The sequence below is a fragment of the Canis lupus genome, chromosome 4, assembly GCF_048164855.1.
Source record: "Canis lupus baileyi chromosome 4, mCanLup2.hap1, whole genome shotgun sequence".
In the NCBI taxonomy this organism is placed as follows: Eukaryota; Metazoa; Chordata; class Mammalia; order Carnivora; family Canidae; genus Canis; species Canis lupus.
The window spans coordinates 40,166,569-40,188,852 of NC_132841.1; the positions used below are offsets into that span (position 1 = coordinate 40,166,569).

Below are 22,284 nucleotides of genomic sequence, written 5' to 3' on the forward strand. Positions count from 1 at the left end.
TGACTCATGCCAGCACACGCTGGGCTGAAGAAAGAAAAAGACGATGCTTTTAGAGCCTGTGACTTAGGAACCTACGTCAGTGTCTCTGTAGATTTTAGAAACATATAGATGGAGCCAGTCCCCAAACTCGAGCCCATCCTGCCCTCCTCCTGGAGGCTGGGTGATTCAGCGGGGAGTTTGGGCTGCTGGGGGCAGCCAGTGCAGCTTGGAACATGCGACCTTGAATGTCTGACTGCTGGCTGACTTCCTGATGGACAGATAAGGAAGCTGTAGGGCAAGTGTGAGCCTGATACTGGGAGATAAAGGGGCAGGGGCCAGCTACTAACCTCACCCATCTCGAGGGCACACTGTCACTGCTGGTTCTCTTGCTGAGCACCCCATGACTGAGAGCTCCCAGGAGGCATAAGCCAAGGACAGGGGAGGGTGGCGGCTCCACACCATGCAAAGGGACAAGGGCAGGGGGTGGCCTGACCTGGAGGGAATAGACACAAGCGGTCATAGCTCATGTGACCAAGATGCTGGCAGGGAGAAGCAACAAGGGGACGGGAGACACAGACGGAAAGCAGGGACCTGGTGCCAGGCTGCCTGGGTTCAAATCCTACTTAATTCCTTGTGCCTTGGTCTCCTCAGAGCTGTTACAAGGACTAAATGGGTATATCTGGAAAAGGGCCAGGTAAGAACCTAATAGGTGGCAGCCATAAGGTGAGGGCTGGCATGACATTTTCCTAGAATCCCCAGCCCTCCCCAAGCAGAGAAGACTCATCTCTTGAACGTCCTCCATGTACATTTTATGAGCACACTTGCACCCAGGTGACAGTGGGTGCCAGCTGGTGAAATCCTGGATGTTCCCATGGGTGGAAGATAAGGAAGGCCAGGGAAGGGGCATCGATGCTTATCCCTGTTCCCAGGGTGCTAAGTGCTCTGTAGTTTAATTTGCTCATATCTTTTTTTTTTATTTTTTAAAATTTATTTATGATAGTCACACAGAGAGAGAGAGAGAGAGAGAGAGGCAGAGACACAGGCAGAGGGAGAAACAGGCTCCATGCACCAGGAGCCCGACGTGGGACTCGATCCCGGGTCTCCAGGATGGCGTCCTGGGCCAAAGGCAGGCGCCAAACCGCTGCGCCACCCAGGGATCCCTAATTTGCTCATATCTTATAACCTGGGAGGGCAGTACTAGTATCCCCATTTTACAGATGAGGAAACTGAGGCTCTGAGAGGCTCCACTGCCCAGAGTCATCCAATCAATGAGCACCATAGCCAGGGTTCTCGCCAGGGTCTGTCTGCTCCAAAAACCAGTCCCACTTCACCCCGAGCCAGCTGGGGACCCCACCACAGCCTGTCTGAGGGGAGCTGACTGCAGCCTTGGGCATATTTGCCAAGGGGAGGAGAGTGTGGTGCTGGGCTATCTCCAGGGTAGTGGTCCTGCTTTTCTTGTGTCCACCCCAGGCTGGGTCCTGACAGGTTCTTTGCTCATTGTCTAGGGCATAAATATTTGTTTAAGCCGGGCAATCACACTCCCGAGGGGAGGCCCCCACAGTTGGGATTTGTGTGTGTGTCTGCTCATCTTCAGCCATCACCCCTCAGACAGGCCTTCCCTTATGCCCCTATCTCAATGGGGTTCCTCCCTTATGCTCCACCCTCACACCCTCTCCATTCTCTTCATGGCTGCTTCATCGAGATTACACATTGGGTTGAGGGTTTAGCTGTGGGCTGCCCATCACTCCGTAATTGACCACAGTGCCACCCAGGGCAGAGGCCACAGCTGTTTCTTTCAGGACTGCATCCCAGTGCCAAGTGTGGAGCCAGGCACACAGCAGACACTCAATAGCGAGAGGCATGAATTCATCAGCAAGGGATGGGGAACAATGGTCAAAGGAGTCAAGCAGTGAGATGGATGGTAACAACACAGAGGGCATAATGGACAACGTGTTCAGAGGAAGGGGAAGGAGGGACTCCAGAGGGACCCCATCAATAAAATCTGTGCGTAAGCAGCAGTTCTCCAGGCACACAGGTTGGGGCAGAGCAAGAGCCTGGTCCTACCACCAATTCATCCATCACCCTGTGAGCCCACCCTCCCTCCTCTCCAAGGCCACCACCCCTCCACTGTGGCCTGGACCCCATGCCCTCTGTACTTTCCAAGGCCTTGGTTGTACAGCAGCCCTGTTCTCTTCCATGTCATTGGCTTTCCCTGTAGCTCCTGGGTCAGTGGTCCACCCTGCCCATGCAACACCAGCCTTCCTCTTTGATCCATGGTCTCTTCTATATTCTAGGGCCCAACTAGGCCTGGTCCCATCCTACTTGCCTGGATGCCCCTTCTATCTGTCGTCATCCCCTCATCTTCCTGCTCCTGAACACTGGAATATATTAGAAATCAGTCCTTAAACCACATTTGCATCAAGACCTTGGGTTCTGGGGCACCTCTGGGTGGCTCAGTCAGTTAAGTGTCTGCCTTCAGCTCAGGTCATGATCTCAGGGTCCTGGGATAGAGCCTTGTGTTGGGCTCTCTGCTCAGTGGGGAGCCTGCTTCTCCCTTTGCCCCCAACCCTCCCCTTAGCTCATACTGTCTCTCTCTGCCTCTCTTTCTCACAAATAAATCAATAAAATCTTAAAAAAAAAAAAAAAAAAAGGTATTGGGTTCTTACCTTTTGATGCCATGGACACTTTTCCAACATCATCTATTCACTGATGACTCCCACATTCACATTCCACCTCAGAACACTATCCTGAACCCCAGAAACATCTCCAATTTAACATCTTTTGGGGAAATCCCAAATGAAACACATACAGAATTGAACGACTGTTTCCCAGGACCATCGCCCATAGAATCCATGCTTGCCCAAGCTTCTGTATCTAGAAAGGGACCTCCTGGTTGTCCGGAAAAAAACCTAAGAAGTTGCTTTGATTTCACACCTGTCCTCACCACCCACATCCAACTGATCTGTAAGTCTTGTTGACTCCACATCCCTAGTCTGCCCGCTTGTCTCCAACTCCACTGTACAACCGTGGATCATGACCTCTGCTCTTGGCCCTCTCCTCTGCGCTCCCCTCACAGTTGTCATGGTGAGCTTTCTAAAGTTTGGCTGTCCAACAGAACTTTCTCTGATGATGAAAATGTTATATAGCACTACTATGGTAGCCACTAGTCTCTCTGAATAACGTACTTGAAATGTGACCAATGAGATGGAAAGACTGAATTTTTCATTGTATTTAATTTTAAGGAATCTAAATGTAAAGAGCCCCCCATGGCTAATGGCTACCATATTGGATAATCTAGTTCTAAACTGTAAGTCTTACTGCGTTGCTTCCCTGCTTAAAACTCTCAAATGGCTTCCCATCACAACCACCATAAAATCTGAATCACAGAGCACAGCACTGACCTTGTGATTTATTTTTAACCCCTAAAATGTGGCAGATGTGACATTCTCTGCTTTAGCACTTGAGGGAGCCTGGGGCTCTCATGGAAGAAGTCCACTGCCAGGAAGAACACACACAGAGGCCATGTGGGGAGGAGAGGCCCTGAGACTACGTGGGGAGAGACACGTCCAGTCACACCATTGGCCCAGCCTAGCCTTGCAGCCACCCAACAGGAACCATGGGAGTGGAGGGCACATGCCCTATCTAAAGGGGCAACTGCCCCCCTTGGATCCAGATGGCAGTTGCCAAAGGGATGTGGGCCCAGTGTGGTTAGAGCCTCTGACTTTGAAAAGCCAGAATCTGGACTCCCAATCTTTAGATATTGGCTCTGACGTGTTTGAACGCTGTACAGGATGCATGTAACTTGTCTTTGGGCTGGGTGTGGCCAATGAGTTCGCAATGTCTGAGTCAGATGTCAGGGATCAGAGGAAAGGTGTTCTGACAGAGGCTATAAGTGGGCAAGCCGAAGCCAGGGGTGGCCAATGGCTCAGTCTGGCTGGGATTGGGAAGGGAGTTATGTATGGAACATGGAGTGTGATCTTGGCAAGACACTCCATCTCTCTGGGTCTTAGTGTCCTTATCTGCAACATGGGGCCACCTCACGGGGTTCCTGGGAGGCTCCCCGCAGTAATACGTAATATGTAAGAGGAGCTGGAAAGGGTGCAGCAGCACGTGTGGAGCAACCTGCTGGTTCCCGCCAGGGATCCCTGGCACTCTCAGATGCACGTGCTCACATCTCGGGAGCTGAAGTTCCTGGTTCTAGCAACAAAACAATAGCAATGCCTCAGTTGTCCTTTGGGGCCTACCAGGTACTTTCAAACTGCCCCACTCTCCCTCCTTGTCTCCTAGCCATCAAAATGCTTTTCAGTTTGTATATTGTCAGTCTCCCCCTACAGCACAGAAGCTCCGCCAATGAGGGAAATCTGCCCACTTATTCCAACTCTTCCATTCCTTTCCCCCTGTTCTGGGCGGCTCCAAGCCAAGAACCTCCCTGCCTTGGAACACAGGAGGCATCCCATAAAAGTGTCCCAAATCAATGGGACAATGAGCTCGTAATAGCTCGTTTGGTCCTCATTTAAACTTTGTGAGCTGGGTGGTGTCATTATCACATCCTCCCCCTAAAAATGGCTAAGATGGGTACAGTGACTTGGAGGGGGCTGCTTGGCCAAGAGGGGTAGGAGCTGGGATGAACACTCAGCGCTGGAAATCCCATGGTTTTCTCACCACCCTTGGCCTTCCCTGTTGGGAAGAAGAGTAGCCCCTTCCTAAACCAGCCAGTAGGGGCTCCATGCCTCGGGGAACCTGGAACCCTCCACCGGATTCTCAGTAGGAAACGTCAGGGCACCCTGATACAAGTTAGGCTCTCGCTGGGGGGAGGCCAAGTGAGCACACAGCTCTACCATCCAGTTCCTGGTAGGAAGGGGACCAACGGGATGAGGATTGGGTAACAGGGGCCCATGCAGGGTCTCCATACCTTGTTGATGCTGAAATGCCCCTCAAAGCGGCAGCCGGCCCCATTGTTCACTGGGATCCTCATTGAATTGTCGATGTGCCCCACCTCATGCCTGCCCATCTCATCCTGTATGTCGAGCCCGACCACTGCAGGGGTCAAGGAGAGGAAAGAGTCACAAACACCTGAAACAATGAGGGGGGGGGGCTCTCCTTCCAGGGCCACCATGCCCCATCCACTCCATGGACAGGTGGGCCTCAGGCCATGTAGGCGCTCACAGTCTGGGGCCCAGAGCCACAGAGAGGAAAGCAGCCAACAGAGGGGGAGAAGGAGATGGCTGGGCCAAAGGGGAGCAAGCCCACAATGTCCCATCCCTGCCACTGCCTGAGGCTGCAAAGGAAGAGGGGGAAGAGCTGGGGGAGGTAGCAGCTAATGGGGTGAGGTATGGAAGACTGCGGGGTGCAGGGGTGACTCTGCTAAATGCAAGGCTATAGGGAGAAGCAGAGGGTCAGGGTTAAAATGTTGTCTGAATCCTGGCCCTGCCTTTCACCAGCTGTGAAACCCCGGCCAAGGCACATAACCCCTCGATGCCTGTTTCTTTCTCTGGAAAATGAGAGTGATAATAATTAGACCTTCCTTGGAGAACTATGTGGATCAAATAATGACTATGTGTAGAAAATGCTTAGAACAGGGCAGCCCAGGTGGCTCAGCAGTTTAGCGCCGCCTTCAGCCCAGGGCATGATCCTGGAGACCGGGATCGAGTCCTACATCGGGCTCCCTGCATGGAGCCTGCTTCTCCCTCTGCCTGTGTCTGCCTCTCTGTGTCTCTCATGAATAAATAAATAAATAAAATCTTAAAAAAAAAAAAAAAGAAAAAATTCTTAGACCAGAGTCTGGTACATAGTACAGGACAAGTGCCTAACAAATGGCAGCACATGATGTGTCTCAGTCTCTGGATTCATTGGGCAAACAGGTCCAGGCAGTCATTCATTCATTTCACTCATCATTCATCCATTCACATCTTCTTTTACCCAAAGCCTAAACCTTCAAGCCCTGTCCTCCTGGAGCTTGGGCACTTTTCTGGCTTCTCAGTATACTGAATGGGACTGGAGTCCTGGTCCTTGATTCCAATGTGACTCTCAACTTGTGACTCAGCTTCCCAATCTGTAAAATGGGCAGGCCTATGCCAGCTGCATTCCCTGAGATGGCCTAGTGGCATGGGTTTATAAACCATGAAAACGCAGAAATTTCTCTGAAAGAAGCACTGGAAAGGAGATTGCAACACAGAGAAAGAACAGCTGGAAGCAATTACATGTGCGCCAACCCTAAAAGGGAAAAATGGTAACAATCGTATTCCTCAGTAGGGATAGGGAAGTGAGTGAGGGCCCATCCATAGAAGGAAACGTGATGTAGTCATTAAAAATGACGCTCACGGATCTGTAGTATGTGGGAAATGCTGATGCCGTGATGTTTGATTTAAAAGAAATGCAAACAGGTCCCTGTTTGATTCAGCAGCCCCACCTCTAGGAACCCATTCTCCAGACACACACATGTCCAGACGTGTGTGCAAAGCTGCTCTGAGCAACTTTATTTGAAATGGTGACAACTGGAGGCAACCCAGCTGCCTGTCAATGGGGACTGGTCGATGGAACAGCCCTCTCTGGAATGCTGTGCAGCAGGTACAAAGGCAGAGCTAAATCTACGTGTGGGGAGAGGCTGCTCAGAGCAGGCCAGTGACTCAGAGCTTGGCTCTGCCCCCTACCAGTTCTGGGACCTCGAGCAACTTACCTAACCTTCCTGTGCCTCACTTTCCTCCTTGTGAGGAGGAAGCTATCCGAAGCTTGTGAGGATCTTAAAAAAATTACCAGATACTCTTCTAAGTGCTTTTTATGTAAGAATACACCATCTGAGCATCCCTGTGGGGAAGATGTTATCAGACCCTAGTGGGGGACACTAAGGCACAGAGAGGTTAAGTAACTTGCCTGAGATCTCACAGCTAAGAAACCGTGGAGCTTGGATTGGAACCCACAGAGTTTCAATCCAGAGGCCACACCCTTTGGCCACTCTGCTAGAGCACCTCTCATCTTAATGCACTGACACAGCCAAAGAATTCAGGCCAGAACCTGGCTGGGAGTAGGAGTGGAATAAATGGCCACTGTGGTTATCATCTTACTAATATCATGAGTAATATAAGAATAGCTCCAAGATATTAGCAGAAAAAAAACAAGAAATCCCAGAAAGGTTCCACGTAGTTGTGCCCAATTATGTTAAAATAAAAGCAAAACACCAAAAAATACTCCCACCTAAACATGCTATATGTTTGTAGACAGACGGACAGATGGACACACACACACACACGCGCATACATACAGAGGGGTGGGCAGGGAGTCCCAACTCTCAGCAGAGGCTTCCTCTGGGGAGGATGACACCCCAGGAAACTTTTCCTTCTGCTTCTTTTTCCTTTATATATTTTTGTATTTTGAACATGATTTTTTTTTGAAGCAAAAAAAGATATTCTTGTATTAGTTAACAATCAAATATTACTTTTTAAAGCAGGATATGAGATTGCACACACAGCGTGATCTCAGCTGTGGTTAGAAACGCACAGAAAGAATGGCCAACAGGATGGAATGGCGTCAGATGTCAACTGATGCTGTCGTTGGGGGTGGAATTATGGATTTTCTGAAGGTACAATGATGAGCATGCATTTTTTTTTTCTATAATAAAAATGTAAAGTTCTTTTAAAGAAAAGCCAGGGTGTGGGGCTCCAGTGAGAGGCACCTGGGTTCAAGTTAGGGGCTCACATAGCAGCAGGGCCTGGAAGGCTGATGCAGCCTGAAGTTTGAGGTGGCCTGGTCCTTCCTGGGCCACTGCCCATCGCTGGGACAGAGCCTGGAACCACATCCCTTCCCTCCCCTGTCCCACTCATCCCAGCCCTCTGGCCTGACTAAGAATTTCCTTGTTCCAGAGACACAACCAACTCCTGAATGAGAAGCTGCCAGATGAATTATTTTTCTAAGAGAAAGAGAAAAAATAAAAATAAAACTGACCTATTTCAACAGGTTCCCTGGCCTGGGGCCCACTATGGATTCAAAATTGTGATGTAATTCTCACCAAAAGCAATAACAGAATTGAATTGCTCCCTATCTCTGCCCGCAGACACACCCGAAGTTCTGTCCTTCAGGAAGAAGAGAGTGGGTGGGAGGAGAAGGAGCGGTATCGGCTTGCATGCCCGGCTGCGGCAAAGGGACACCAGAACCCCAGTCCAGGAGGGGACACCCTGTCCACTTGATAAGAAGTGTAGGAATCAGCTCATCAGACCCTCCCAGACACCTCAGGTGATAGATAGCACTAAACCCATTTTGACAGATGAGGAAACAGGCTCAGAGAAGTCACATGTTAGCCAGGGTCACCCAGTATTAGTGAGCAAAAGAGCCAGATTGTGACTCCAAACCAGACTTCCAGTGGGTTTTGTTTTATACTAGAAATTCATTCTCTTGGTTGAAACACATGAAACAAACAAACAAAATAGGGTATGAAGTAAAAAACCAAGTTTCCCAATAGCTGCTAACAGGTCAGAGCTGCATCCCCTCCAGGTGACTGCTCATGGCTAGTTGGAGGTCTCCTTGCCTAGAGATCCTTGAGAGGTGATGTGACCTCCCCCACCCCCACCCCATCCCCACACATCACCCTACAGCCTCTAGCCAGGGATAAGGATCATAACAGCCAGGCCCCCTTGCTACCAGGTAGGACCAACTGTGGCACCAGTCACATGCCACAGCTCCCCATGAAATCAGGCTGTGATTAGACCTCTGCTGAACACGTATCTCTGCTTGTTCTCTTGCATCCCCTATACCCTTCTGGTTCCTCCCAGGAGCCCTTTCTCAATAACCCACTTGCAGAAAATCTCAGACTCTGCTTCTTGGGAACCTGACCTAGGAGACAGTCCCTGACACACCAACATGGCTACTGTCCAGAGGTCACCCCTGCTAGCAATTTCATGGGCTTTGTAGTCTAGAAAACCTCCAAATGAGTGCACATGGGATGACATTCTCCCCCCAAAAGGATTAAAGAGAATCTTATGCTACCTGTTATCTGTAGCGTGTCCTGTTTGCTGGCTTATCCTGGTCATCAGAGCTGCACACCCAGCTCTGCCTCAGGGAGGGGGTCCTGCTACAGCAGAGGGCTGTCGGGAATACTCACATTCGCAGTGCAAATTGGGTAAACTGATGTTCAGGCTGACGTCAATTTTGCCCCCACTGTCCTTGTCCGGGTCATCGACGTAGAGCTCATTCACGCTAAGGGAGACAAGTACAGAAGCCTCTGTTGAGATGGGGCACCTATCCCAGCTGCAGGGGCCAGTCGGGGGCCATTTCCCTTGGTGACCACTGCTCAGATAAGCAGGACTCCCATCTCAGGGAAGCGTGTGGCTGCTAGGCACAGGGGATGGAGGCTTCCATCTTGAGGGCCCTCTCCAAACGCTGGCCTTACCACTTACAGGGAGGGGGACGGGATGGTGGTAGAGGCATGGTTTTCAGAGTCAGACACATTCAAGTTCTAATCTCGGCTTTGCCACTTTCTACGTGAACTCAGCAGATACCATCACCTCTGTGAACCTGTTAAATGGGATACCACCACCTGCTGTTAATGGGGTGGTCTGAACACCTGAGAAATGTGAATCTCACTAGGTAGGCATCAGGGCCTGGCACCACCAGGCACATGGGACCTTACTCCCTACTCTCTTGAACCTCCTCCCATTCCACTGGGTGGTCCTCCTCAATGTCCAGCTCTCACAAAGCCCTGGGGTGAACACCAGGTCCGAGACATGATTAGACTAATATGTTAGTGTTCCTTGGCCACCGCACCAAATTATCACAAAGCAGGTGGCTTAAAATAACACACGTTTATTATCTTGCGCTTCTGGAGGTCAGAAGTGTTTTTGAAATGAGGGTGTGGGGCTTCTGGAAGCTGCAGAACAGAATCCTTGGTCTTGCCTTTCTCAGCTTCTAGAGGCTGCCCAGGCTCACAGCCCGTCCTCCACCTTCAAACCCAGTGGAGCCACAGGGTATCTTCACTCCTCTCTGACCTCCTAACTCCCGCTTCGAGCAATTCTGTCATTTCATCTTGCCAACTGGACAACCCAGGGTCACCTCCCTGGCTCAAGATGCTGGACGCCAGCACATTTATAAAATTCCTTCAGCCACATAAGGTAACACACTCACAGGTTTCAGGGACACTGACGTGGAGGTCTTTGTGAAGAGAAGCACAGTTTGGGGGCAGGGGTCTCCATGGACAGCCATGCCACCTTGCTATCCAGAACAAGGGCACCACATTAGGATCCATCAGCAATACGAATTTATGCAACAAATACTTTCTGAGTGCCTGCTACCTGTCAGGCATTAGAGACAGCAGGTAACCAGTCAGACATGGTCTCTGCCTTCATCAACCTTACAGACATTGCTCCCCTTCTATATAAATACCTTCTACAACTATGATTCTTGCTCTGTCGCAAAGCTGTGGGGTGCCATGGGAGGGACAAACAGGGCAACTGACCTCTGGGGGGAGTGGGCCAGAAGGACTTCTCTGAGGAGGTGGGGGTTGAGGCCTAAAGGATGAGGAGGCTGTCCCAGGAAAGAGGGAGAGGGAATCCCTGAGACAAAGTGTGCAGAGGCTTGGAAGTGGTGGATTTAGGGAACTGAGAGAAGGTCACCATGGTTGCAGCACAGAGCAAAGGGAAGGGGGCCTTGTGATGTAGCTGGTTTATGGACAGGGAATGTGTCAGATGGGCTTGGGAGCCCTGATGAGGCCTTCACAACCTGAGTGCAATAGCATGGTCAGGCTTATACTTCCACAGGTTCCCTCGGGCTGCTGCAAGAAGACTGACCAGAGGGGCCACCGTCCCTGGGGAGCCCACACGGGAGGTTGATGCAGTAGTGCAGGTGAGAGCAGATGAGACATGGTGCCTGGACTGGGTATGGAGGAGGGGGAACAGGTGGGAGGGACATAAGATTTGGTACGCTACAGCAGGCAGGATTCCCTGCTGGACAGGCCGTGGGGCTGGCTGGAGGGATGCATGCAGGCAGACTGATGAGTTCTATCTGGAACCATTTGCTGGACTGGGAGTCCCTGGAAGAGAAGTTCCATGTAGCTGTGCTGAACTCAAAGTGTCTTAGAGACATCCCCTAGTGAACAGCTATGGGGGCAGCTTGAAGTGGCTGGGCTGTGGCTATTGTAAACATTAGCCAGGGTCTTGTCCACAGGATGTAGAATAAAGGCTTGAAGATCTAAGCAATTAGACTCTCAGAAAATCTTCTAAATAGCCACATCTTGGGGGAAGAATGAGTTAGACCATGGCCAGGGCATTTTGTTTTTACTCAGACCCTGTCTTTATGCTCCTCGCACCTAATGTGATGTAGCTGGTGCTCAATTAACAGCAGGCTGAAAAAGTCGCCTGGGGTTTGTTTCCTTGTGGAAGTCACAAGGATGTTCCTGGAGACAAAAGAGTGACAGATTGTTGGTCCTCCAGCCCATTAAACCAGGAAAGTTCCAAATGAGCTTATGTTATCACATCTCTTCCTGTGAAATGTCCTGATCCCCATTTTAGAACAAGGAAGCTGAGGCCCAGAGAGGGTGAGTCCCATCTCCAGGGTCACACAGCAGGAAATTGCAGAGCTAAAATTCCAACCCAGGTCTGCTTTCTGCCTGAGCCCCAGGATTTCCAGGACTCAAGCTATCTCCCCCCTCCTTGCTCTCAACTTCTGGGGTCAAGTAGGAAAATGGAGAAGGGTGGCCTGGCCTGGCTTGTCTAGGGGCCTGTGCTTGGCAGGTTCATAGTGTTGGCCCCTATCAGGGAACAAAGAGAACAAATGAGCCAGCGGGAGAGGAGCAAGCAGGAGCACAGGAGGTATGCCAGGGATGTGTATCTTCATAGCCAAATCCTCCTCCTCAGCCTTCAGAGCCCAATTTCTACTCCAGCCTTGATTTGCAACTCCAAAGGGCTGTTTAGTGATGAGATTGCTGGATGATTAGCAAAACATCACAGAGGAGGAGGAACCCGATTCCTTTCCCAAACGAGCCACTCTTTCCTTAAAGCTGCTCACCTTTCCCACCTGGGAGGCGGGGCCTCAGCACTTCACTGAGGGATTTTGGGATGATGTCATCCCCTGGCAATCCTAGGGAGGTGACCTCAGTGCAGAGAGGCGAAATCCGAGTGCGGCACCCAGGTGAACTCACCTCGAGGCCCCAGGGGCCTCTCCCAGCCCGCAGAGCCCAGGCTCCCTAGTGCCACCTACAATAAAGGGGCTGAGGTCCTCAGGAGAGATGGGAAGCCTACTGCCTGCAGAGCTTGGGCCAGTTTGGTTATGTAAGGCTAGAACTGGCTGCTCTCAGGTGCCTTCCTGAAGGGCCCTGGGCTGCAAGATGAACGCAGTTCAACCACCTGTGCCGCTGACCCAGTGAGGCCAAGACAGCTACTTTCCGAATCCAAGGCAGATGTTCCATGGCTGTTGGCTTCCTCCTCCCTCCAGCCAGCGCTGCAAGCCTGCCCATAGCCTGCCACCTGCAGATGCCCACTAAGGCTAGCCAACATTAATGGCTGGGGCTGAATTGAAAATTTTTTTAAAAGATCTATTGATTGATTGATTGACTGATTGATTGATATGAGAGGGAAGGACAGAGGGAGAGAGAGACTCCACTAAGCTCAGGGCTGAACTGATTTTAAAAGGTGAAAGGACAGCCAGAAACCAGCCCACCTGGAGGGGCAATAAAAGTTTTTTGTGAATTTACTGCTGTCTGGGGACCCATGGGCCTGATTCCTCCTGTCACTAGCAAGGATGATGAGAAGCCCCACAGGGCAGTGGCAGACGGATGTGGGCTAACCTCCTGGCTCTGCTGCTAAGAAGCTGGGGCACCTGGGACAAGTTGTGTCACCCCTCTGTGCCTTGGTTCCTTAACTGTAAAATTGGAAAAGCCTTCTATGAAGTTTGAAGATAGGCAAAATTAATGTATGGTAATATAAGTCACAATAGTGGGGGTGGGAGTGGGAGATACTGACTGGGAGGGGGCACAAAGGAATCTTCAGGTGGTGGAAAGATGTTGTCTTGATGGGGTGATGGTGACATGGGTATAAGCATAGGAAAACATTTAAGTCTCAACTTTAAGATTTGTGCACTTTGCTGTCTATAAGTTATATAAGCCTCTCAAAGAGAAGGAGGGAAAACCAGGAAGGAGAGGAGGAGAAGAGGAAAAAAGAAGAGAGAAAAAACAAAAAAGCAGTCAGGATTTGGGCTACTTCCCAGGGCTGTGAGCAATAAAGCTGCAGACTGCCCCAGGATGGGGGTGTGTATGTTACTCACTTACCTGAGGGCCTCGCAGGGGGGACCTTCTTGGTAAAGAGCAAAAGGCATTGTGGCGGAAGTCCAGACTCTCAGGGTTCAAATCCTATCTCTGCCACCTCCTAGATGATTAACCTTATGCAAGGGGCTTTGCCTCTACCAACCTCAGTTTTCCCAGATATAAAGCAGGGACACTCATGGACATGGCACAATCTTAGTCAACAGTAAGCGCTCGATAAGAAAGGGTCTCCTACTTTCATTGTCATCATAAATATCAGTGTTTACTGAGTTGGTAATAACAGGTATCCACCCCACGGCATTGTGGGAAGGACTGTGCTGAGGGGCCCACAGCTGGTGTATTATATCGAGATGCCAATTATGACCTGCTGAACGAGGGGGCACAAGCCACCCACACAGTGTTGCCAGGTAGATCCCTCAGCATCCAAGCTCCCACTATGGCGAAGTGCAACCCACAGGGTCGTTTTGGTTGAAGGCACAGTTTCAATACACCCACACAAAGGGAGAAAGAGTCCCAAGATTGATTACTTACAGCTCCTAAGAGTGGGGGTGTGTATGCCAAGAGCCAGGGGAAGGGCAGGAGCCAGCGGGAGATAGAGAGCAGAGTAGCAAGCACTTATTACTTAGGAGATGACTGGGGCAGAGGTCACTAACTCTCCTCCAACTTAACTCTAAGTAGTTATTTTAAAAAGTGCCTGGGGCAAAATAAAAGCGGGAACTCGTGGCATCCTAAACTCAAAAGTCCTTATCTAAATGTCCAGACTCTGAGCGTCGGTAGGGTTATCATACCATAAGATGCTTAGGCGGCAACCCAGAAAAACAGTTTGTTCTTCTCAAAAGTTGCTTTCCTCATCACAGGGATTAATGGGTTCATGGATATAAGGTGCTTCACAGTCCCTGGTATATTCTAAGGCTCGTTTATAAAAGGTGGCTTTGCTTATAACTGATCAAAGAAGACATTCCAGTTCTGAGCACCCAGCTAGTGCCAAGCACTATGCTTGGGGCTTTCACATGTAGTATCTCATTTAAGATACTGCAAGGCAATGTTTAGTAGGGTTACTGTTCTCTTCCCACAAGGATGAAACCGGGCTCCGAGGAAGACAGATAAAAGACTGGCCAAGATCACATGGCCAGGAAGAGGCAAAGGTAGGATCTGAACCTGGAGCCCTAGGAACCCAGAGCCATGCTCTTTCCATTGCATTAAACTGGCTGGGGCAAGGAATCAGTGAAAACTGAGAGGCAAGTGTCCCCAGGTAGACCTGTGATGCAAGTGTCATCATCTGATAATCTTCAGATGCCCACCCCATCCCCACCCACGGCCCAAGTAAACCAAGTACCCACAGGGCATGGAGACGTAAAGGGTCCACTCCCTTTGTGCCTTCCATCTGCTGAGTTGGTACCATCAGCCCTGGAGGGCTGCCACCTCTGACCCCCCCCAACCTACCTGGACACTGGGTCGAGGGCTCCCTGAGCCAGGAGCACAGAGCACGAGATCACAACCCCTTGAATAAATGGGGGAAGTAACCAGTGTGTGCCGGTGGAGGAGAGGGGGGCACATTCCAGTTGGGGCACACGACACAGCGTCAGGAAGTTGGCTGGCTTGCGTGGGGGTCAGTAAGCAGTGGCCATGTAGGGAGAGAGAGAGAGAGGGACTAGGGAGGTATGGGTGGGGGGAGCATAGGAGGAATGTAACCAAGGGCCCTGAAATTCTAGGCTGAGGCGTGAGTCCGATGACATCCATGGAAAACAATTTTATTTGCTTTTAGAAGAGCACTTGAATAGTTCAGATTCCTGCCCAAAGTCGCTGACCTCCATGCTTAATAATTTGATTTAATGGAAACTTACACAGCAGTGAGGCCCACGGAAGGGCGTGGGGTGGAAGGGGAGGGATGCACGTTATGTAAGCAAGCTCTCCAGGACCTTCTTTTGAATTCTGACCGTTCCAGGTATAAGTAAGTATTCTTACCTATTCCCTCCCAGGTGGAGGGCCAAAAGTCCCTTCTCAGCCACTGAGTCCTGCCCCACGCCCTTCTCTACCACCATCACCCAGTCTCCTCACCGGGCCTTGGTCTCCAGGGTCACCTGGCCCTCAATCCATCTTCACAAGAGGTGATCTTGCTGCAACATGAACCTGGTCCAGTCACTCCGGGCTCAGAAGCCTTCAGGCTTGCCAGCACTCCTTCACACAACTACCCTGGGTCTCTCTACCCGCCTCTAGCTCCCAACCTGGGCCTCAGAGAGGGTGACTTGGGCTCTCAGGGAGATGGCCAGGTCCTCCTCCGGGTTAAGCTACTGGCCTCCCCATTTTGGGGCCTGCTTTGGAGCACGTGAAGACACAGTTCAGGCTCCTGCTAGGTGGGCAATGGCTACCTGGAGTTCTGACCGCCTGCTCGGCCACCTCACCCTGTAAGGGTGTAATTGAGTCTTCCAGTCAAACATTCTGACCAAAAAGCATCTGTTCCCATGCACCTGGGCATGCTCTGAGAAGAAAAAGGTGGTATGACAGGGCAGGGGTGCCGAGGCTGGGCTCCGGCATCAGATGGACCTGGGTTTGACTCTGGCTCCACCACTTACCTCATTGTGGCTGAGCCTCCTGGTGTCTCAGTTTCTCCAGATGTAAAGTAAGGCTAAGGCTAACAGGAGAACCTACCATAAGGGGTTCTGTATTGGTTAAACAAGATGATCACTGTAAAGTGCTAACCTAGAAGGCTGGCTGGTACGTGTGTCCCCATTATAAATTGTAAATAGAAAGTATAATACATTGTATTGTACTATAAATTATCAATGGAGAGTTCCAGTCACTACATTTTCTTATTATAAATCCTCACTGGGTTAATCATTAAGAGTGGCCAAGCCTGGGCAGTCAAAAGGTGGAAAGTTTTGTAGCCACATTCTCTGAGGAGGGAGGCCTGCTCCCCTGGAACCCTGAGGCTGCAGAGCACCCTATGGGGCCACTTTCCCAAGGGTAATTAGTGGCCTGTCTAAAGCCCAGGTTAGAGTCCAACTGCCCAAACCAACAGGCCTCCTTTCCCACTGAGCTGGGCCAGAATAGTGTCTTATGTCAGTGATAACCACAGGTCGGGGTTGGAGCAATGTTGATCCTACCAGCAGTGACCTCATTTCCTTGGGATACAATCTCATGGTGGGGGGTGAGGGGCGGGGAGCTGAACCACTGTGGTCACAAACTGCCAGGGAGGGTCAGCCTTCCATTAAAGAATTGTGACCTTCATTTCTTTCTAAACGGACAGGCCTTCCCAAGGTCAGAGAAGCTTCTCATAGAGGGAAGACCAGGAACAATCCTTTCTCCTCTGGATTTTTCTGTGGAGTCCTCAGTCCTCACCCCTACAGACTCCTCTGGGCACTCCTGCACCGTGGTCACGTGGCAACAGGGAGAGAAGGGCCATTAGGGTCACTGCATGTCACGGATGGAGCTTCTTGCCCTTGGGCTCCCGACAGGTCTCTCTTCTCATTCCTGCCTCCCTCCCTATCCTCCAGCCACTCACATGGCAAATGAAGAGCTTAGCAGAAGACAAAAGGTAAACACACGGTGAACGGCCCTATGGTCTGATACTCACCACGGTCTCTACTCACGCCTCATCTTTCTTCCTCTCCAGGGAGGTCCTGGGACCAGAGTGTCCAGGATGCCCCCAGGAGTCAGGAAGGGGAAATCCTGGAGCAGGGCATTGGGCACAGCAACAGGAATACACTGTGCTCTTGGGAAAGGAGGGAGCCCTGTCCTTTAAGCAGAACAAGCTGTCCAGGCTTGCTTGAGGGGCCCTTAACACAGCACACGGGACCCCACCTGCTCCAGTCCCAAGCTCTGATGTCACAACTTACCTGTCTGGGGCCCGCTGTCTCAGCACCCTATCTCACTGTGGGCTGAGCTGACAAAGAGCTAAATCAGGTGCCCCTCACAATATCAGCAGGAGGTGAGGGAGGCTGATCTCAGCTCAGGGGAGGGGACAAGAAAATTAACAATCATGGAATGTTCCTTATACACCAGGCACTGGGCAGTCTTACAACCTTTTTCGCATTGGATGGAAAATAAATATGAGATAAATAAATGCATGAAGAGCTATGGATCCATGGATATTAAAGCATTATTGGGTGCTACATTAAGCACTTTCCTGGCAAATAATCTTGTTTAAACCTCACCAAATATCACATACCTTCTCTGTCTCCTGCCCTGCTTTTTTTTCATCAGAGCCTTTTTTTACTGATTCATATATTCTAGTTCTGTTCACTTGTTCATGGCCTGTGTCCACTGTTGGCATTTTCAGCTTCTCTGAGCAAGGAACCAGACAGCAAATGAATGAGGCAGACCTGGTTTCTGACTTCTGGGAGCACAGGACCAAGAATGAGACCTGTTAATACACAACAGCGTGCAGGACCTACCCCAACTTGGTCTTTCCTACTCCATACTCTACTCTCTCTACTTGCTCATTCTGCTCCAGCCACACCAGCTCTTTATCTGCTCTGCACATATGCCAGTTCATTCCTGCCACAGGGCCTTTGCACTTCCTAGTGGCACTGTCTAGAATACATAAAGCCTCCCTGGTGCCCCAGCTGGGGCTTCCTGCTTGTTGTCACACATGTGCCCCATTCACCCTGCTCAGAATATCAGAATATCACCTCCCCAGAGAATGGGGTGCAGCCTAGAAAGACCAGCAGGTGTATGGTACACAGTAGGTCTCAATATCTTCTTGCTGTCCCTGTTTCCAACTCCAAATCATGATGGCGTGACCTCTGAGACATCCAGTGGCCCAAATGTACACAGAGCCACCCCCCCCATTAGGAGCCGAATGGGACAAAGAACCTTCTCTGACCCCTGCATGGTCAGGGAGTCATATCTTGGAAAGCACACGAGCCTCCTCAGACCTAGAAGCTTTGACTCTGGTATACCCTCCCTTGTTTGGCCAGCAATCCAAAGAGCCAGAGAAGTTTGGCAACCTGTCCAGGTCACACAGCAAAGTGGTCACTGAGCAGAGACCTACCCCTAGGTCTCCCAATGCTTTGTCCAAAGTTCTTTCTTACCACTCCATGAGACCCCCTGGGCTTTGGTGTCATCAGGGTTAAAAATAGGATCAGAGTGACAGGGAAGGCAAACTGTCTCATAGTAGTGGAAGGCAGGAGGCTACATCCAGAAATGAGCTGGCAGGCATGTGGTGGTGGGGGAAGATAAGATCTGTCCAGATCCCTCCACCTCTCTGAGCCTCAGTTCTCCCCATCTGTAAAGTGGAGATAACTACCTCCTGGGGCTGCTGGAGGATTAAAGGTGGTAACACTTACACAGCTACCAGGCCCGTCTTGGACTAAGCAGCTATGTTTTTTGTTCCCTATTGTCTGTGGCTGAGAGGGAAACAAAGGAAACCAAGAAATTCCATGAGTGAGAAAGAAACTTCCAGTGTTGGACAGAGGAGTGGGTGGCCAGGGCCCAGCCCCGCGATGACTTTCTGAGTTGTAAACACAGGAATGAAGAGGCTTGGAAGCCTTGAGCCAGTGACCAAGGCAGGAAGCTCTGGGGTCTAATTCCACCTCAGGGCGGCCAATGAGGTCGTGACTGAATAATCCCAATGGCATTCTGTGTTACACATACCCCAGAGCATTTACTAGGTTATCTGGGCAACAGATTATTCTAGAAATCAGAGATCAATTCACAATGCGTCAGGCACTGCCAGGAAGCCCACGCTGATTCCTCACTGAGTATGGGCCTCCGAGCAGGGAAGGGGGCTTAGGTGAGGGAACCAGGCTCTGATGTCAGCAACCCCACCCCTCTCTGGTAGGAAGCTGCATCGTTTCTCTGAACTCCTCCAGCTTTCACATCAAATGACCCTGCGCTGATTCAGAAGGAAAAAAGCCCACTGGCCAAACAAAGGGAAGGCAGAGCCGGGTTCATGATTTCTGTTCATCTGAGGACCCAGGAGCCCCGCCTCCTCCCAAAACAGAACCCAAATGTTCTCTTCAGCTTCAACGAGTGTTTGCTTTTACTCTAACTTCAATACCCTTTTAAGAAGTAGAGGAGTGACGGATGCCACGGGCTTGGAAATGAGAGTTGGAAGGTTTAGAAGTCTCTCACCTTTTTAAAGCCCCTCCCTCCTCTCGCTTGGGGTCTCAGAACACTAGAATGCCCCCCTGAGGGGGAATGAAACTTACACTTCTGTTGTTATGAATCCGGTGAGCTCCGAGAGGAAGAGGAAGAGGATGAAGAGGCAGCAGCAGATAGAAACTGGAAGGAACAACACAGAGATGCACTGTTAAGGGTGGAGGGCACTGGTGGAAGGGGGTTGGGTCCTCTCCACCCCTCCCCTCTCCTCCCCCTCCCCTGCCTCTAGGAAAGCTGCTTAGAGGGAGGGGGAGAGAGGCCACACCAATCACCCCAAAGCCCCTTCTTAGTAGAAGCAGCCCTGCTCCCAGAAACTGAAGACCACCTTAGGTACTGAGTTGACCTTCCTATGGGGACTACCCCCCACCCCCTGCCCCAGGCAGGTCCTCAGTGGGGGGCCAGCCTGGCTTCCTTCCACAAAAGTATATTAATGCACAGGTCAGTCAAAAACAGGTTGGAAACTGGTAGCCCACAAATGTGTCCTGTTCGGCAAAAGTGGTAGGAATTTTAAAATCTGCAGTTGACACTGAACAATCTGATTTCACATCAAAGGCCAGATTGCTGGCTGCTCCACGACACTCAAGCCCTTGCTCCCACACAGGGTCTGAGCTCGCCAGTCTGTCAAAGGCCCCACCACTCCCTCTTACCTCCCTGATTCCCAGGCTGAGGCTGAGTGTCTCTCGCCATCTACTGCCACCCCCAGTGGTACTATCACCCTGTGCCCATGTCTTCAACAGAGGTCAGAAAATGAGGATAACCGAGCACTTGGGCTTCAAGAGAAGGGACAGTTCTTTATGGAATGAATTCTTTATACAAGTCTGAAATGCAGGGAGTTTTGGAAAAGGGCTCCAGAGTTGGCCCACATCACTCATATTTATCTTGTCCGCTGGGCCCCTGACAAGGGCGAAATCTGTGACCCCTGGAGCCACTCCTGGGGGCAAGACAACAAGTGCCCCAGGATCTGCCTCAACTCCAGCCCCATCTCCTTATACATTCTCCATATCTAACCACCCAGCCACACTGAGCCGCATGCAATATGTGTTTTATTGCTGTTCCTGCGGTTCCTGCCCCTCCCATCTTACCTCCCCCTTTCCTCCCTGTTCCCCTCCTCTCTGGGAGGGGGAACCTCTCTCTGTCCTCCCAGGCCAAGGCCCAGCTCAAACATCTTTTCTGGTGGGAAGTTCCCCTCACCCTGAGAGATGGAGCTGGTCACTCTTTCCTCTGTGTTTCCAGGATCTATTCTCACACTTTCCACATTTTATTGGCTATTTGTGGCTGCTTCTCTCATTAACCTGCTATTCCTGAAGGCAGAAACTCCACAGCTCCAATGCCTAGCCCGGAGCTCGGCACACAGGAGGGAGTCACCACCAAGAGTATGGAATGAGAGCTGAACACACCTCCTCTGGGCTTATCACAGAGGCGTGCAGCAGACAAGGGCTTACAAAGTATGGTCCACAGCTCAGCTGCTGTGCGTCTGGGTAAGCTGCTCACCAATTCCAGCATCCGTTTCCTCATCTGTTAAATGGCCACATGCCTTATGGGGCTGCTCTGAATTTCCACAACACAGACACTAGGGTTGAAATAGTGCCTGGCAGGTAATAAAGGCTTGAGCATTCACTTATTATTAGAACTTTCATCAGGGAGACCTTGGAGGGCTTGGGAACTGACAAATGGGGTGACCTCTACTTTCCTATGAAGAAAAAAAGTTCCTGGTCCCACTTGCTGATTCTGCTACCTTCTTGACAGCCTGCTCCTGGACTAGCTGAGCACTGTGGTAAACTCTGAAACCAGTTATCATCCATCCACCTACCTACCTACCTACCTACCTACCTACCTACCTTAAAATGAACAAAGATTAATTCTGAGTGAAGAAGGAAGAGGACAAATGTCCTCTACTGGGCCCCTACTACATCATGCCCTGCGGTAGTAGCATGAATAGCCACCCTGTCATCTCACATTCCTGCCTGATGGGGCACATGTCCTTGTGAACTATGTAGAAATGGAGGCTCAGAGAGTAAGACACTGGGTCCAGGAACACACTGGAAGGCAGATGGGGGCACAGGCCTGGGATGAGTGAATTCTAGAGGCAATGCCCTAAGAAAAGAAACCCCAAGATCTAGGACTCCAAGTGAAAAGCAAGACAGGGACATCCCCAGAGTCCCCACCACACCTCTAAAACCAGACCAACCCATGGGATCCTAGAATGACTCTTCAATTCTTCAAACATTGAAAAAGCTATATGGGGCGTATTAAATGGTTTCGTTCTTTTTTTTTTTTCTTCTCAGAAGAAGTAATACATGCACATGATAAGAAAAATAGTCAAGTTACATAAAAAAGCAGTGTGGTGAGTCTCTCTTCATCTGCAGACCCCTGCCCAGAGGTATCAGCATTATGGTCTCACATCCTTCTACAGTCGTTTAAGCATAGATGTACAAATCCCTTTTTTCTCTACGAAAACAACAGTATAATGTATACATCCTTTTCAACCATGCTTTGCTCCTCAGCAACCTATCTCTAAATACATGCCACATCAGTTTATACGGAGGGGGGATGTTTCCTTGCTTTTAGAAACTAATTTCAAATGTCTTCCCAGCTGCTGGATAAATCCCCTGCACTCCTGCAGCCACTGATCCCGATTTCCTGGCTCATGTCCTTTCCTTTCTCACCTGCAAACTGCAGCTATGATGCCTGATAAAGAGTCCCACTGCCAGGGAAAACACCCTTCCCCTGTAATCTTCCAGTATTATGTAGGACCCACATTCCAGGATCACTTTCACCCCTCCCAAACTACTCTCAAGCCCCAGCAACCCACTGAATGATGTAATGAATAGTCACAAAATAGGGAGGTATTTCTGAAGGTTAATGCTGACTTAGGCCAATCCAGCTCTTCTAACTGCTTTCCTTGCCCCACTCAACCCTGCAAAGAGGCCCCAAAGTTCTAACTCCATCCAGATTGGAAGTGG

The 22,284-nt window shown here is 50.5% G+C and overlaps 1 protein-coding gene across 5 annotated transcripts in view; it reads right to left on the reverse strand.

The window, feature by feature from the left end:
• ERGIC1 (endoplasmic reticulum-golgi intermediate compartment 1) overlaps positions 1-22,284 on the reverse strand; it is a 105,199-nt gene that overhangs the window by 29,774 nt on the left and 53,141 nt on the right. For 3 of the 5 annotated variants that reach the window (XM_072824129.1, XM_072824130.1, XM_072824128.1), the window contains 3 exons: positions 19,372-19,444; positions 9,071-9,165; positions 4,892-5,016 (listed from right to left, as the gene is read on the reverse strand). In XM_072824129.1, the coding sequence (XP_072680230.1) occupies positions 4,892-5,016; positions 9,071-9,165; positions 19,372-19,444 (293 nt within the window). Of the gene's footprint in view, positions 1-4,891; positions 5,017-9,070; positions 9,166-10,089; positions 10,177-19,371; positions 19,445-22,284 lie in introns of all 5 variants that reach the window. The other 2 variants (XM_072824133.1, XM_072824132.1) reach the window with 1 other exon arrangement.